Source organism: Neolamprologus brichardi, chromosome 23 (assembly GCF_056152115.1).
Source record: "Neolamprologus brichardi isolate AB-2024 chromosome 23, ASM5615211v1, whole genome shotgun sequence".
In the NCBI taxonomy this organism is placed as follows: Eukaryota; Metazoa; Chordata; class Actinopteri; order Cichliformes; family Cichlidae; genus Neolamprologus; species Neolamprologus brichardi.
In genome coordinates, this window is record NC_142125.1 from 24,001,959 (window position 1) to 24,016,304 (window position 14,346).

Here is a 14,346-nt window from a genome sequence, read left to right on the forward strand (position 1 = left end):
TTGTGGTCCTTTGCTTACTTTAAGTCAGGCCTCTATCTATATTTAATTCCAGTACTTCCAGTCGTTTGCACCAGTAACCTTTCAGGCTGAATGCTGCAGAGAAGCATACAGAATGTAGAACAGTTGTGACTTACTACGGACGTGATTTTCGGCGCAGTACAGCATATCAGCAGCGTGGATGAATTGGTATCCTGAACCTCGCACTCTCAGCTCTGCCTCGGTGTATCCCAGAACTATCTTACCCCTAAAAAAAAAACAAACCCAAAACAACAAGTGTAAACAAAATTATTAAATAATCAGAATAAATAATCATGTTTGCCAGTGCTATGATATACTTTGCATCGCACGCCATGGGCGTGAAGTCCAGCTTGTGTTTGGTCCTGAAGATCATGTTCCGCGTCCTGATTTCCAGGATGGCTGGAGGCTGGAGGGGCGTGGCGATGGCAAAGAGTGCCAGCTGGGGCGGCGTGGTTCGGTCGCTATCGCACTGCTGCTGGCTCTGGCCGTGAAGGAACTTCAGCCGACCCTGGATGTTCAGTGCCTGAGAAGGTTTGACAGCGTTAAAATCGCGGTGTTAAGTCATTAAATCCGAGGCATTAACTTCATCTCTGTGAAGGCAGTGAGACAAATGAGAGAGCCCAGAGTGGTTCCTGCTCAGATCGAGCTTCTCAGCAGACACATAAGTGCTGCTTCCTCTCTCCCTGTCAAGCAACATCAGTCTTATTTACACTGCTGGGTGATATAGAGAGTAGAAACCACTTCAGGAAACACTGTAAACACAGTAACATGACTCTGAGCAGTACTGAAGTGAATGTTACAGTTTTTAGAGGTCTTGTTGGGAAAATAAGACTCTTTCTTGTCATTCTTTCAGCAGGACAGCAGGACTCTTAAACTAACCAGTAGAAAACAGAAGTGAATGTTCTGTAATATTAAACTTCAGCCAGGACTTTTGATCTGAAGTTATTTAAAGGCCCATCCATGTGTAATGGGGGTTATTGCAGAGGTAGACCACAAAATAATCCTTTATTGGCTGGTTAAAAAGGCACTGAAACACAATGTCAGAAAGGTAAACAAACTAGGAACATGAGGAATAACATAGGGTAAGAGACAAAGAAAAAGGAAAGACAGGCGTGTATCCACAAACAGGGGTGTCAGGTGATTAGAGAGCTCTGTGAGCTGGGGAGGAAACACGGGGAGCAATCAAACCCAGGAGCAATGAATGTTCCCAAAATTAGTTCCCACGCAAAATTATGGTTGAATTCATGAAATGTATGTGCTGACTTTCTTCTCAAAACCATGAGTATGTTAGTAAATCTGATTCACTGGGAACCATGGGCCTTATGCAATCTCCACACTATCCGTATACTGCCCTGCCCCCATTTCTCAGTTAGCCATCGGGACAAATATCTGTCAGTTCACAATGCAACTGTATTCACGCAATAAATGCAAAGTGAAACTTTGCAATTGAGAAATGGAAAGAGCAGCAGAAAGACTCTCTAACTTAAAAGAATAACAGATACGATAAAAACAACATAAAGGGGTGGAGCTGGAGTGAAAAAAGGTTGCAAAGCAGCTTGAAGAGCAGCAACCGTGGTCAGTGTCAAATCTGTTGGTGAGATATGGAGAGGATTTAGCTCTTTAGTGTCTTTTCATTGGTTATGCCTTGGAAACAGAAGGTTTGAACAGCAGGTGGGTGGGGGCACCTTAGAGCTAATCCCTAATATCAAAATATTAGGAACAGGCCCTAAAGGATGAGGTTTTTAAAGCAACACCCAGCAATAAGTTGATGATGTAAACTTTAACGTGTTGTTAACATGTTTTGTTGTCACCTGGATCCACCTCCATCCTTCATAGCTAAAGGTTTCTGATAATGGAAGTTCAGTAAATATCACAGAAGCCTCAGGGAGGCTGTAACAGAGCAGAATGGTTGGATCAGCAGCCCGCAGGGAGGTTTTTACAGCCTCACAAAAACCTAAAAACACTTTCTCCTGTCTGCTGTCCTTTTCTCACCCTGCTGCATCTCATGTGAAGACCCCTCCTCCCTGTCCTCCTCCTCTGTTAGCTCTGGTTAATTGACCTTGGTGGGTTTCAGAGCCTGCGGCCGTGATGTCAGGAATCTAGCCCCGAATAGCAGGAGGGATTACAGAAAACAAAGCCATAGCAACCGGTAGACCGCGGCAGAAACCTGGCTTACTGCTCACGCAAATGCACGTGTGAGAGGGAGAACTGAGAGAAGCTGGTTCAAAACCCACCACAAGTCCTGCTGAAGTACCTTGGAGCAAGACAACCAACACCTTTAACTCTCTCCTGCATGTGCAAGCCTTCAGGTGTTTCGTAGAACAATAATACATTTTTTAATCAAATAGAAGAAGCTGCCCTCACCTCCGCTCCAATCTATATTTTTTATTTATTTATTAAAATATTATTTTTGTAACTTTTAACTTAAAAGCCCTAAAAATCTCCACCCCTCAACCACATTATGCTTTTCTTGGTGGGAGCGGCAGTGGCCTGTCTGAAGCGTCCACTCTGACTGAGCAAGTTTTCCCCCAGAGCTGCTCTCACCTACTGTGGGTGGTGGCGAGGATTAAGGGCATTTTTTTTTCCCCACGACCCCGAGGTTCACCTAAGGAGGATTATGGGAGTAAATGGTAGCTTCTGATCGCCGATGGTGATCGCCGAGGTGGCACGCCATACCGCCGGCAGTACAGTAGGGTGTAGCGGTGCGCAAAAGTCACAGCTCGGTGTGACCCTCACAGCTTGTTTTTAAGAACCAGCAGACAAAACCCCAAAACTGTATATAATTATTTTTGTGAAGATGCAGAATACTGCATAATAAGACTCTGTGGGCTGTCTGCTTGCAGTTATAGAAAAAAATAAAAGGAAAATTCTGCAAAGACAAATCTGCATCATTCGCATGACGAAATTAACAATTAAAGCACAAAAACTGTTTTTATGTACACCCTTAAGTAACAGGCCTCAAAACACATTTTTAACATGTTTATTTAAAAATCCTTTTTGCACCAGGAGGGTGGAGCACTCTATGAGGTTACACTTATCCATGAATAGAAAAAAATGCCTGAAAGTGAGTGTTTTCCAGTTATCTGAAACAGACTTTTGTTCACATTTAATATAAACATCTAACACTGGAATGTGGGAAAATAAAATCGAAGATGTTAACTTTGATCTGTTTCCTTGTTAAATTGTTAAAATCTAAAGAATAACGCAAAAAGCGTCTCACCAGGAAGCCGAAGGAATTGTCCAACAAACAGCGGAAGCGGCAGACGAAACTTCGCTCCAGGAAGGACGAGTTTTCAGGGGGAAGCTGTTCGGGATTGTAGCTCACCAGGCAGGAAGAGGTCGACAACGATTTCCCATCTGAGAACGATATTTTTAAATGATATTTTTACCGTGTGGGTGTATATATATATATATATACATATACATTCACTGTAACAAGAACGTACACCCTCTGTCTGTTCTAAGGTTTTTATCAGGACATAATCAAATCATCTTTTCCGTATGACTTTATCAGTCTCTCAGTGGATCCATTATGGCCCAGTCTCCATTCAGTACTTGTTCATTGAGGTTTGCAGGCTTTTGTTTATGCACAGCTCTTAACTGTGCAGCTGTAAAACAAGCCCAAATCATCACCCCACCACCACTATGCTCTGTCGTTTCCAAGCGATTTCAAGTCCATCAATCTACACTGAGTGACTGTTCAACTAAGACTGATGTACCTCCATGGATGTGTGCTGTGAAATCAACTGTGAGTTGTGGTTTAGTGGCTGATGTGCAGTCTTCTGTGTGTTTTCCTTCGTGTGCATGCACTATAACATTTAGACCAACTCTCGAGAGGGTTTAGTCAAAGGTCACCTCTTCTGGCCTCTCCGTGACCTTGGTTCAGCAGAAACCAGCACATCTCCTCTCTCTCTCGACTGGATTTGATCTTTCAGCTCTACAGTTTTTACAGAAATAAACCATCTTCGGCCTTTCAGTGCTTCATAACAACACCACACTTAGCCAGTACATCCACAGCTGTAATAACATTTACACGAAAGTCTTTCTATATATATGTTATTTATGCTTGCCGGGAGATTTATAATTCTAATTGGACCACAATTACCAAATGTAATTGGAGCCATTTGTAATCCAGTGTTAAGCCAATAGATATATTACTGAAGAAGCCACATTTGGAGTGTGTCATGTGTTTCTGTTGCCACTAACTTGGCCTGATTATGAGCTATGCTCAATGCCAAGCTTTTGTTATACTTTAATTAACGAAACTAAGAAAAAGGGACTATCCACAGGGGAGAAGTTGTTCTATGAGTCTTTAATTTGAAATATCCCAATCAGAAATCCCTCATTTGATCCGACTTAATGTTAAGTGAGAGTCCTGATATTATGAGGCATATATAGTAAACTGAGAAAAATATCATGTGAGCACAATACTCAAATAATGCTGATAGGTGTGGTTAGTTTTATGGGTGATTAACAAAAGTTACGCTGTTTTCTAAACACAGGCACAGTCAGTTAATTTCATTAGCAAGTGCAAAAAATAAAACAATTAGTAAACTGTATGTCATAAACATCAGTAAATCTGTCTCCACGTCTGATTTAAAATAACCCGCAATAGATGAAATCCGCGAAGTGGCCAGCTTTATTTTTTACAATTATTATAGATATTTTAAGGCTGTAAAACCCCTCACTACACACTTTATACACTTTTCTCATACAGGCATGAACAGTTTCACACTTTTCTTTCTTGTTTAAACACTCAAAGTTCAAACCTTTGTAGAAAAATAAGTCCAGTATTATAGAATGAAACCAAAGATCAAACCCTGTTTTCAGGTCCAGAGCATGGGAATAGAGCAGCTGTGAGAGAATTCAACATTAATGAATCATTAATGAATCAATGAATCAGAAGTCCAATTTTTTGAGCGATGGTTATCTTCCTCTGCCTTTTGGGTGCTACCGCACGTGCCTTTGACAGTGTAAGATGTTTCGTCTACATTGTTGTTTGTTGGGGAAAAAACATACAGTACAGCACTTCAGAGTCACACTGCTAGCGATCGATGCAGCGATTCTGTACTGTACAGGAGAGACGGCACGGAGGAGATCGACAATGGTCTGCAGCCAATCAGGACGCAGAACACAATGTAATGTGTAGAAAAAAAAAACCCCAAAAAACAAAGCATGCAAACTTGCTCTAAAAAAATCTGTAAAAAAGCGAGGCCGCGAAAAGTGAACCTGCGAGGGACCACTGTAATTTTGAAGGTAAGTCACAACATAACCTTCGTAAATACTAACGTATAGAAACCCTTACCAGCAATCATTCATTTATTTTTTTGTGGCTTTTTTTCACGGTTTGTTGACATGCTGTGTAGGTGTGTACTTGACTAGCTGATATCGACATAACGGGGGAAACATCTGGCTTTGACTATTGTTCACCTGTAGTTTGAATGCTGAACATTTGCCTTTTTAAATCATAAGAACTGTCACTATAGAGAGATGTGCTTCTTAATGCGAACGATGTGTCTTCTTTTGCATTTTGTAATGCAGTTCTGCTTGTGTTGAGTGATGTAAACAACCGATCGATCTAAACTCTTTAAGCGTCAAAATTGATAATTTGATTGTTTTATGACACAGTAATGGTGAGTGTTCCCACCTTCTGCTCTTTGTAACTTAACGCGATCTTTCTGTTTTCGTGTTTTGGACATGATTTTGGAGTACATCTTCGCAGTAGCGATTGACTGCAAAGTAAAGCTACCGGAAATATACAACCCTAAATCCGGTCTTAAAACAGGAAGTTAAGAGTTTTCTCGTGCACAGGGTCTATAGTTGAACAACTGAAAAATACCAATTCTGTACACGATATCCTCCCATCTCACATTAGCAAGGATGGTTTTAATGCAATTGGGCCTAGTATTCTATCTTTAATGAATTCATCATTGTTTTCTCTCGTCTCTGTCCAAAATCTCAAAGAAGATAGTTCTATCTCAACTGAAGGCCTATCTGGACGCAAATAACATCAGTGATACATTTCAGTCTATCTTTCAACCACGTCATAGCACTGAAACAGCTCTGCTGAGAGTCCTTAATGATCTTCTCCTAATTGCCGACTCAGGACGCTCCGCGGTCTTAGTCTTATTGGACTTGTCCTCAGCCTTTGACATGGTGGACCATAATATTCTACCAACGAGGCTAGAACATACAGTGGGCATTAGAGGTAACGCCCTTAACTGGTTTAAATCGTACCTTTCAAACAGGTCCTTCTCTGTCACTCTGGGTACCTGTTCTTCTTCTGTTGCATCTTCCTGCTGTGGTGTGCCTCAAGGCTCTGTGTTGGGCCCCATATTGTTCTCACTGTATATGCTACCTCTAGGCTCTATCTTTGAAAAATACAACATCTCATTTCATTGTTATGCTGATGATATACAAATTTACTTCCAGCTAACTGATGGTGTCGCACTGTCACTGCACTGCTTCCTAGAGTGCATGAGAGAAGTCAAAGAATGGCTTTTGAGCAACTCCCTTATATTAAACGTAAAGAAAACGGAGATTGTGGTGTTTGACAGTCATATCCCCCCGGGGCCAACTAGGTGGATCCCTTGCCACTTTCTTCTCTGACACTGTTAGCAATCTAGGTGTTCTGATGGATAGCTCTTTCAAATTTGATAAACAACTGTCCTCTGTAGTAAAATCTAGCTTTTACCAACTGTGTCTTATTTCTAAGGCTAAGCATTATATACCGCACAAGGATCTTAAAAGGTTATTCATGCCTTTGTGACCTCTAGATTGGACTACTGTAATTCCCTCTACTTCGGTCTCCAATCTGCCCTTCTCCATAGATTGCAGCTTGTCTAAAATGCTGCGGCACGCCTTTTGACTGGAACCAGAAGGTTTGCCTCTATCACCCCTGTCCTTAATGATTTGCACTGGCTCCCTATCAAATACCATATTGAATTTAAAATATTGCTACTTACCTTTAAAATCCTAAACAATACTGCGCCTAGCTATCTGGTTGAACTCCTTAGACCATACACCCCTCGGAGAGCCCTCAGATCATCAGCCCAATTACTCTTCGTACAGCCTAAATCTCGCCGTAAGACCATAGGTGACCATGCATTTTCCTTGGTTGCATCTAATTTGTGGAACAACCTTCCCATTGCTATTTGCACATCCGACTCCATCCAAACATTTAAATCATGACTAAAAACTCACTTATTTAACCTTGCTTTTCCGGTTAGTTAATGCATGCATCCTATACCTCACTCCAATACTATCTTCATTTTACTTAGTTACCATTCATTGTATTTATCCCTTCACTTAATATCCATGTGTTTCTATTGATTATGATTTGATATTTATACCTTATTTAACTTTTATTCTTGCGTAATTAATGCTATTGACCTGCTAGCATATTCGGGACATTATTAATGGTCTTTTATTATTCATGTTTTAATCTGCTGTACTATTGTGAAGCACTTTGGTGTACCCTTGGTCTTTAAGTGTGCTATATAAATAAAGTTGTTGTTTATTTAATCCATGCTGTTTTAATTTGGGTCACACAAGAATTTCAAAACTTAATAAATAAAGTTTCTCTTATCTCTTATCTTGTGACGGCTGCTCAGAGAAGTCTTTCCGGATCAGGTTTACTGCCTTGCTAACAAGAACACTCTCATTACTCTGGCCTAGACTTCGGTTTTATTTTACCCTCTCTACTCTAGTTTAGTGAACCAGACTGTCTCTGTGAAGCAGACCTGGAGGATCTGTTGGGGGTTCGAGGCTCACAGGGGGGTTGAGGGCCCAGTGCAGGTTCCTCTTGAATTCCTGCTGGTCATCAGTGTGGATCAGCTCAAACACACTCTGGTGCATCACATCAGTCTAAAAGGACAGAGAAGAAGAATTTAAAGGTCAGGTGGAACACAAGTCAAATTTTAAGCCTAATTAACTTTTTTATTTTATACAGTAATGCAGACCAAAGACCCCATGAGTAAAGGTGGATGTTTTGGTGGAGCAGGCACTATCAGGAGGTACCCTGAGGGGTGCGCTTGATTCCGTTTGCCTTGAAGTGGAGCCAAGAGAAATCAAGTGTCACTGCGACTTTGCTTCAAAGAGCTGAATCTGAGCCAGAGACCTGCTGCGACTCCGATATCTGTTGTCCAGACCCGCCACAACCTGGCTTTGGACCCCAGTGAAACAACACTCCACCCTCCTCCCACTGTGGGAGGGGTCAGTGCGGGGTCACAGAGAGGAATGTTGACAGGTCGAAGTGTGACATGAAATGCGTTTCAAACATCAAACCAAGAGAAGGAGTTCATATCCTACAGCCAATACTGCAGCTGATGAATGGATGTTACCTTCACTCTTATTATTTATCCTGTAGACAAATATGTGAGAAAGCAGCTAAAAGAAATAATAACACCAGAGAAAAACCAACGTTGTTTCTCTAGTTTACAGCAATGAACTACATTCACATTCAAAATATAATTACTTTGACCCAAAGATTTCCCAGCTAGAGTGTAATTATGACACTTCCCATGATAGTTAGTTACAGAAACTAAATTTTGTCTTTGGAAGTCACGAGGAATAACATGCCTGTGTGCAAAAATATTTAGAGTATGAGGATAAAATTCTGCATAGCATCATTAAAAATGAGTGAAGTTACAAAAAACAAAGCAAGTGATAATTCAGAAGGAGTCAGATGGGAGGAACTGATCTTTCTGGAATAACCTGAGAGGATATGAAGATGACTGTTATTGTATTTCCTTGCGTTAGCCTGTCAGTCGGAGATAACGAGTATCATGGTGGTGTTTATCGACTTTCTCTGTTAAGCCAGACTTTCTGCTTCCGGCCTTTCACGCATCATGTGTCAGGGTATGGCTGCATGGGAGGTAAGAGATGGACTCAGCAGACAAAAAGTAAACTCAAAATCCAGCTTTAATGCTGATTGTTCACAGGAACAACAAAAAAGACCAAAACCTCTGCAGGGCTGAAACCAGGAAGGACAACAACAAAGGACAAGTGGAGACTCGGACAATAAGCACACAGGGGAACGAAGCCCGGGGAAAACCGGTCGGGAATGAAACAAAGGAAGTTAAAATCAATACAGGGCACATGAGACGAGAGACTACCAAAATAAAACAGCAAATAACTATACATCCAGATAAGATCGAATATACAATTTGACAAAACTAAACAAGAGCTAATCAACCTAAAGTGATTTAAACTAAAGACAAAATAGGGAACCAGTACCAGGGATTAAACTGATAAAAAGAAGGAAATAAAGCATTATTAACAGAAACTAGGAACATTAACCCATTAACGTTACTTTGTAGTACACCCATCACAATACTGAGACCACCCATACTTCTTGAACAGGTAAATAGCTAAAAAACAAGAAATAGCAATAGCATGTTAGACCAGGAAGTAGAAACAAACAGTGAGGAGATCAGGCACAAAGAATATTAACAACACCAGAACAAAATTAGAAACCAAAATTTAAAAAAAACAACTTACAAAACAAAACTCCACAAACACATGATAAAAACCTCAGGACTGATTCTATCTGATAAGTCAGAGGATCCTCTTTTTATTTTGCTTTTATTTTATAAGAGCAGAAACTTGTCTAACACCCTCTGTGAAGTGAGCTTCGGTTTCTTCCTTCAGGACGTGGGAGTACAGTCCTGTAGCTTTGTGGTTTTATATCTCACAGGATGGGGTATGGATTTCCTTCTCCATTTGTTGTATCATGCTTATCTGTTGATGACTCACCGACTGTGAACCAAATCTACTTATAAGTACAAATAAAGTAACCTGAACCTAAGACTGCTCCTGAGCACATGGGGGTTAACTTTGGCAGGCCCTGGAGCGAGATATTTCATTCTCTCTGCTAATTAAACCTCAATTGTCTGCACTCCTTCATAACTTGTGTCGCTGGTTTTATTAAGCCCAATGGTTGTCCTGTCACATTGTGTTGTGCATGTTATGTAGGAAAACAAATCTTCCTCATGTCCCTCAGCTGTGTTGCTTAATCGTGCGATTGGGGTCTCCTGGGTGTCGCCCTACGTTGGCTTGTTTCCAAACACTGCACGTGAGCAGGAACGGCAGCTTCACCCCGGATTTGAGCTTGTTTGGTAAACGCAAAGTGACGGGCCTCAGGTGGATGGGGAAGTGAGGGGTGAAAGGTCACGTTCACACCCCGATCCATGTGTGTTTTTTTACAGTATGCTCACATACACTGCGTGAATATCTAAACCTGCAGGCCAGATTTAGACACAGATAGAAAGACTTTGGATAATTTGATAATCGCGTTGTCCAGAATGAGATTAGACTGGACGCAGTGTCGCCTCGTCGTGAAGCCAATTGGATTAAACCTCCCGTTCCATATGTGCGCTTCCTTCAATCCTCTTGCTGCTCTCGCAATCTACTTCATCTCAAGAAAATAACCAAAGGCAAAAAGAGCAGGAATGACCAAACGAGTGGACAACAAGGGTCACTCAGAAAATTTCCAAATTTCCACCAAACTTCAGCATCTTCACTCCAGGGCCTGTCCTACTTCTTGCTGGGATTCTGCTTTGCTGTGTACCTTTATCTGAGTCGAAGCTCCAAATGGTTCATTCTTCAAATCTGTGCTTTGATAAATAAAATTCAGTTTTTTGAATTTGAGGATGTGTTTTATAAGGTTCTGTAGTATCTTTGTATACAATGCTGAAAAACCCAGCGTCCACATAAAAAGCAAAATAAAGACATACAAACCTCTTGAGGTTTACTTTTTTGTACTTTGCCATCACGTTCTTAAGAGTTAACAGATTTGTTGACTGATACCATTAGCTAGAAACAAGGAGATACAACACTCTGTCTTCTTGCTGTAACCATAACAACATCATGTAATCCAAAGTCTGACCTCGGTTTAATCATCAGTTGTAGGAATTCGTTACCTGATGGAAGCCGAGGTAATCCTGGATGGTGTGAGAGCAGAAGAAGATGATCCCCTCAGCCGTGACCACCAGAACGAAGCCGTTAAGGGCCTGTGGAGAGAAAACCTGACGATTGTATCATCTCACTGATGGTGATCACGTTTGTGATGTGACCTGATAAAACAGGAATGGGTCAGCGAGGTAAGTTTTGGATAAGTTTAACATACTCAAGATGCTGACATTCTTATGAAGCCACTGAAAAATATTGCACAAAACAACTTTCATCCAGCATCTGATATTCCAACATGATCTCAGCCAACAGTGTTCAACAGTATAACTAAATATATGAATGAGTTACAAACAACAACCCCACCACCCCCGACTCCATGTAGTGCAGTCAAACCACAGAGTTCAAAGTTGGACATTTTAAATGCGACAGTCACTTTTGGAGGCAGCCTCTAGTGGCCACTAGAAGAAATGCAGTTTTAGGTACAGACGCTGCAGCTTATTTAAATCTTTCGCCTTCACATGTGCTACCCTTAGTGTAAAAAAGATTAACTGAGAGTCCCACACTCGTCTCGCTCATGGTCTAACCCACCATCGCCCAAGGTGTGTGGAACTGAGACACTCCAATAGCTTTTACAAAAGTGCTTCATTTTGCACTCTGAGACTAAGAACGACCTCCCTTTTGTTCTGTAATTATATGGAATAATCTCAGCAGAAAAGCTGCTTTCTAGAAATTTCATAAATTACATTTACAATGTCATTTAGCTGGAGGTAAAAGACAGAGCAAATTAAGACTTCTGAATCTCAAACTCCAGCTCTGATTAGTTCATAGAGGACCAAGAAGAGTAAAGGCTGCAAAACAAGAGCGAGCAGAGAGGAAACAAGCAGGGATGAGACTTCTCCCCGGGGCCTAGAGAGAGGCTGGATAGGAGAGGATGTCAGTTCAAAAAGAAGTCATGTGGCGGAGGAGGAGGTTGGAGGAGAAGGAGGTCACTACTGAATGACTAACACCTCCATCATTGCTCCTCCTCTCCCTCCTCAGAGCCCCAGGGCACCATGAGGAGGTGATGACACGGTGTCCCGACGCTGCCGAGAGTCACAGCGGCATGCTGCCAGCATCCGCCCACACCTCTCCGATGAGGACCAAGATGCTTGCGACCTCCGTAGACACAAAGTCTTTATATGAACGGACACGCATGCAGCAGACGTCCCCGCTTTCCGCACGAGTCCCCGGATGGGTTTCTAAGACTCGGATCACTGCTGCTGGGCCAAAACTCAATGTTTGCTTTTGAAACCTCTTTGAAAATCCATTGCAAGATGTCAAAAATGCATTAGCATCAGGCCCTGAACGAGACAGGGTCTCTCAGCTGCTGAATAATTCACACTGTGGAGGCAAGCGGGGAGTGGGGGTCTCACTTGAGGGGGGGGGGCTGCCAGCAACCCAAACTCTGATTTCTTCTAATAAAACCTTCATCCACCCAACTGTCAGTTCTGCTTCCCTGTAATCACTGTAATCAGCTCACAGTTGTTGTCCTTTTAATTATACTGCCCCCTTTACATTTTTACAAATACCAAGAGCCCTAATCCTTTTAAATAATGTATTCTACATTTGTAGGATACATTACATTGTATTATACAAACTGTGAATGTATTGCTAACTACAGGTTTAAAATAAATGCACTTGTCTACAGTTTAGACTCACAACGATCAGCTGCAGGTATATTAGCGACAGATAAAGAGGGACGGCTGCAATTTTTACCAAGAATGTGTAAAAATTCCCCTTTCAAACTAAGAGCAAAGATATTTCCCACGAGCAATAAATAATAATAATAATAATAGTACAGCAGCTGCCAAACATAATTGGATTACAAACCTGAGTCCAGCTTAAGTGTGGGAAACCAGTAAGTGTAGTTTTAACTATTCACTTTTATCATATGGATCTACAGTTTTTACTTATTTTCTGTCATGTATCACATGTTCCAGAGCTGCTCAGAATTCAAATGATGAGGTCAGTATATGCACAAATAATCCCCCTAAGACAAAAACTCGGGATTCAGAATGCTCTAAACCCTCAGTCTCCCCTAGTTTTTCTAATCTTGGTTCTTTATGATGTCATAGGGAGCAGATTTCCCTACTGGCTATGGAGGTTCTCAGTCATCCAGGTCATGGTGATCTAAGGAGCTTGGAAAGAAAAGTGACTGGACTTCTTTAATCAGGTATCTGAGGCCTGGTGGGAGTCAAGAAGGTCGTTGACCCACTTTTGATCATGTCCCTAATATGATATCCCTAATATCGTCATCTCAGGTACAGAAGTCCCATGCACCTGCTGTTCAAAAGGGCCTGTTTGTGAGGGACAGCCAATCAGAAGAAAACTTGCTTAAAGGGGAGGAGCTAAAAAAGCTCACTTCAGAAGAGGAACTGAAAGGCTACAAATAATAAGGATCATTTTGAGCTGTGAATGAGGAGAAATGAGGAGAATACACCTGTTAAAAAACAGATGTTAAAATATTAAACAGAATAAAATCTGTATCTGTGCAAAGTGTGCAAACACACACACACGCACAGTACACAGTGGAGTGGCACACGTGTTCTGTGTATAAATATTTACAGTAGCTTCTTCTGTCTGCAGGTCGGTCTCTGTCTCCAGAGACTGAGACTAAGTGTGTTTGCGTGTGTGTTCGTGTTATAAATGTTTGCGCGTTCCCTGAAAGACGACAACCCAGTGGCAGCAAGCAGTGCCAACAAAACACAGGAGAACTGTGTGTGAGTGTGGGAGTGTGTGTGTGTGTCAACTCCAGCCTCAAAGACGAATTTAAAGCTTCGCCTTGTCTAATCCGACCCTCTCCTCTTCCTGTTTTGTGCAGAGTGCTCTGAGTCGGCTGTCAGTCCTCTTTATCTCTGCTCCCACACACACAATCAGCACTGGGCTGTGTGTGTGTTAGATTCAGGGCTATACTGTGAAACATCCAAGAATACTTTAAATGCTTTTAGTTTATTTCCACCAACACACTTTGTTCGTCTTCACCTCAATAATAGATGCCCTCACCGGATCTGTATAATTCATGGACTGCTGTCTGTAATGGAAGAGAGCAGTTGAAGACAGGAAGGTTCAGCCTTCCTCCTCCTCTTCATTGCTGCTGCTCACCGAGCCCTTGGGATCAATGCATTTATCAATAAACAGATTGAGGTCGGTGAACTCTGTGTTAAAGTCTGTCTCTAAAATTATCTGCATTTTATAACTGGTCAATTCAGACTTTTATTCTGAGTGCTCTCTATGGGTTATATACCAGTACCAAAGACACTGAATAAAAATGTCAGCCATCTACCAGAATGACCTCCAAACATTGTCTTTTCTTGAAGTCTAGTTTCGGCTGTTTTGCTGAATCAAAAGTTTTGCTGACGCTGAAGAGGTACATTTCAG

General features: G+C 41.6%; 1 protein-coding gene across 5 annotated transcripts in view; it reads right to left on the reverse strand.

The window, feature by feature from the left end:
* Positions 1-14,346, reverse strand: part of ahr1b (aryl hydrocarbon receptor 1b) — a 56,498-nt gene that overhangs the window by 20,794 nt on the left and 21,358 nt on the right. For 4 of the 5 annotated variants that reach the window (XM_006792859.2, XM_006792858.2, XM_006792857.2 and 1 more), the window contains exons 4-8: positions 10,941-11,030; positions 7,761-7,884; positions 3,239-3,375; positions 336-541; positions 135-244 (exon numbers count right to left, since the gene is read on the reverse strand). In XM_006792859.2, coding sequence (XP_006792922.2) covers positions 135-244; positions 336-541; positions 3,239-3,375; positions 7,761-7,884; positions 10,941-11,030 — 667 coding nt within the window. Of the gene's footprint in view, positions 1-134; positions 245-335; positions 542-3,238; positions 3,376-7,760; positions 7,885-10,940; positions 11,031-13,950; positions 14,016-14,346 lie in introns of those variants that run through there. The other variant, XM_006792860.3, reaches the window with a different exon arrangement.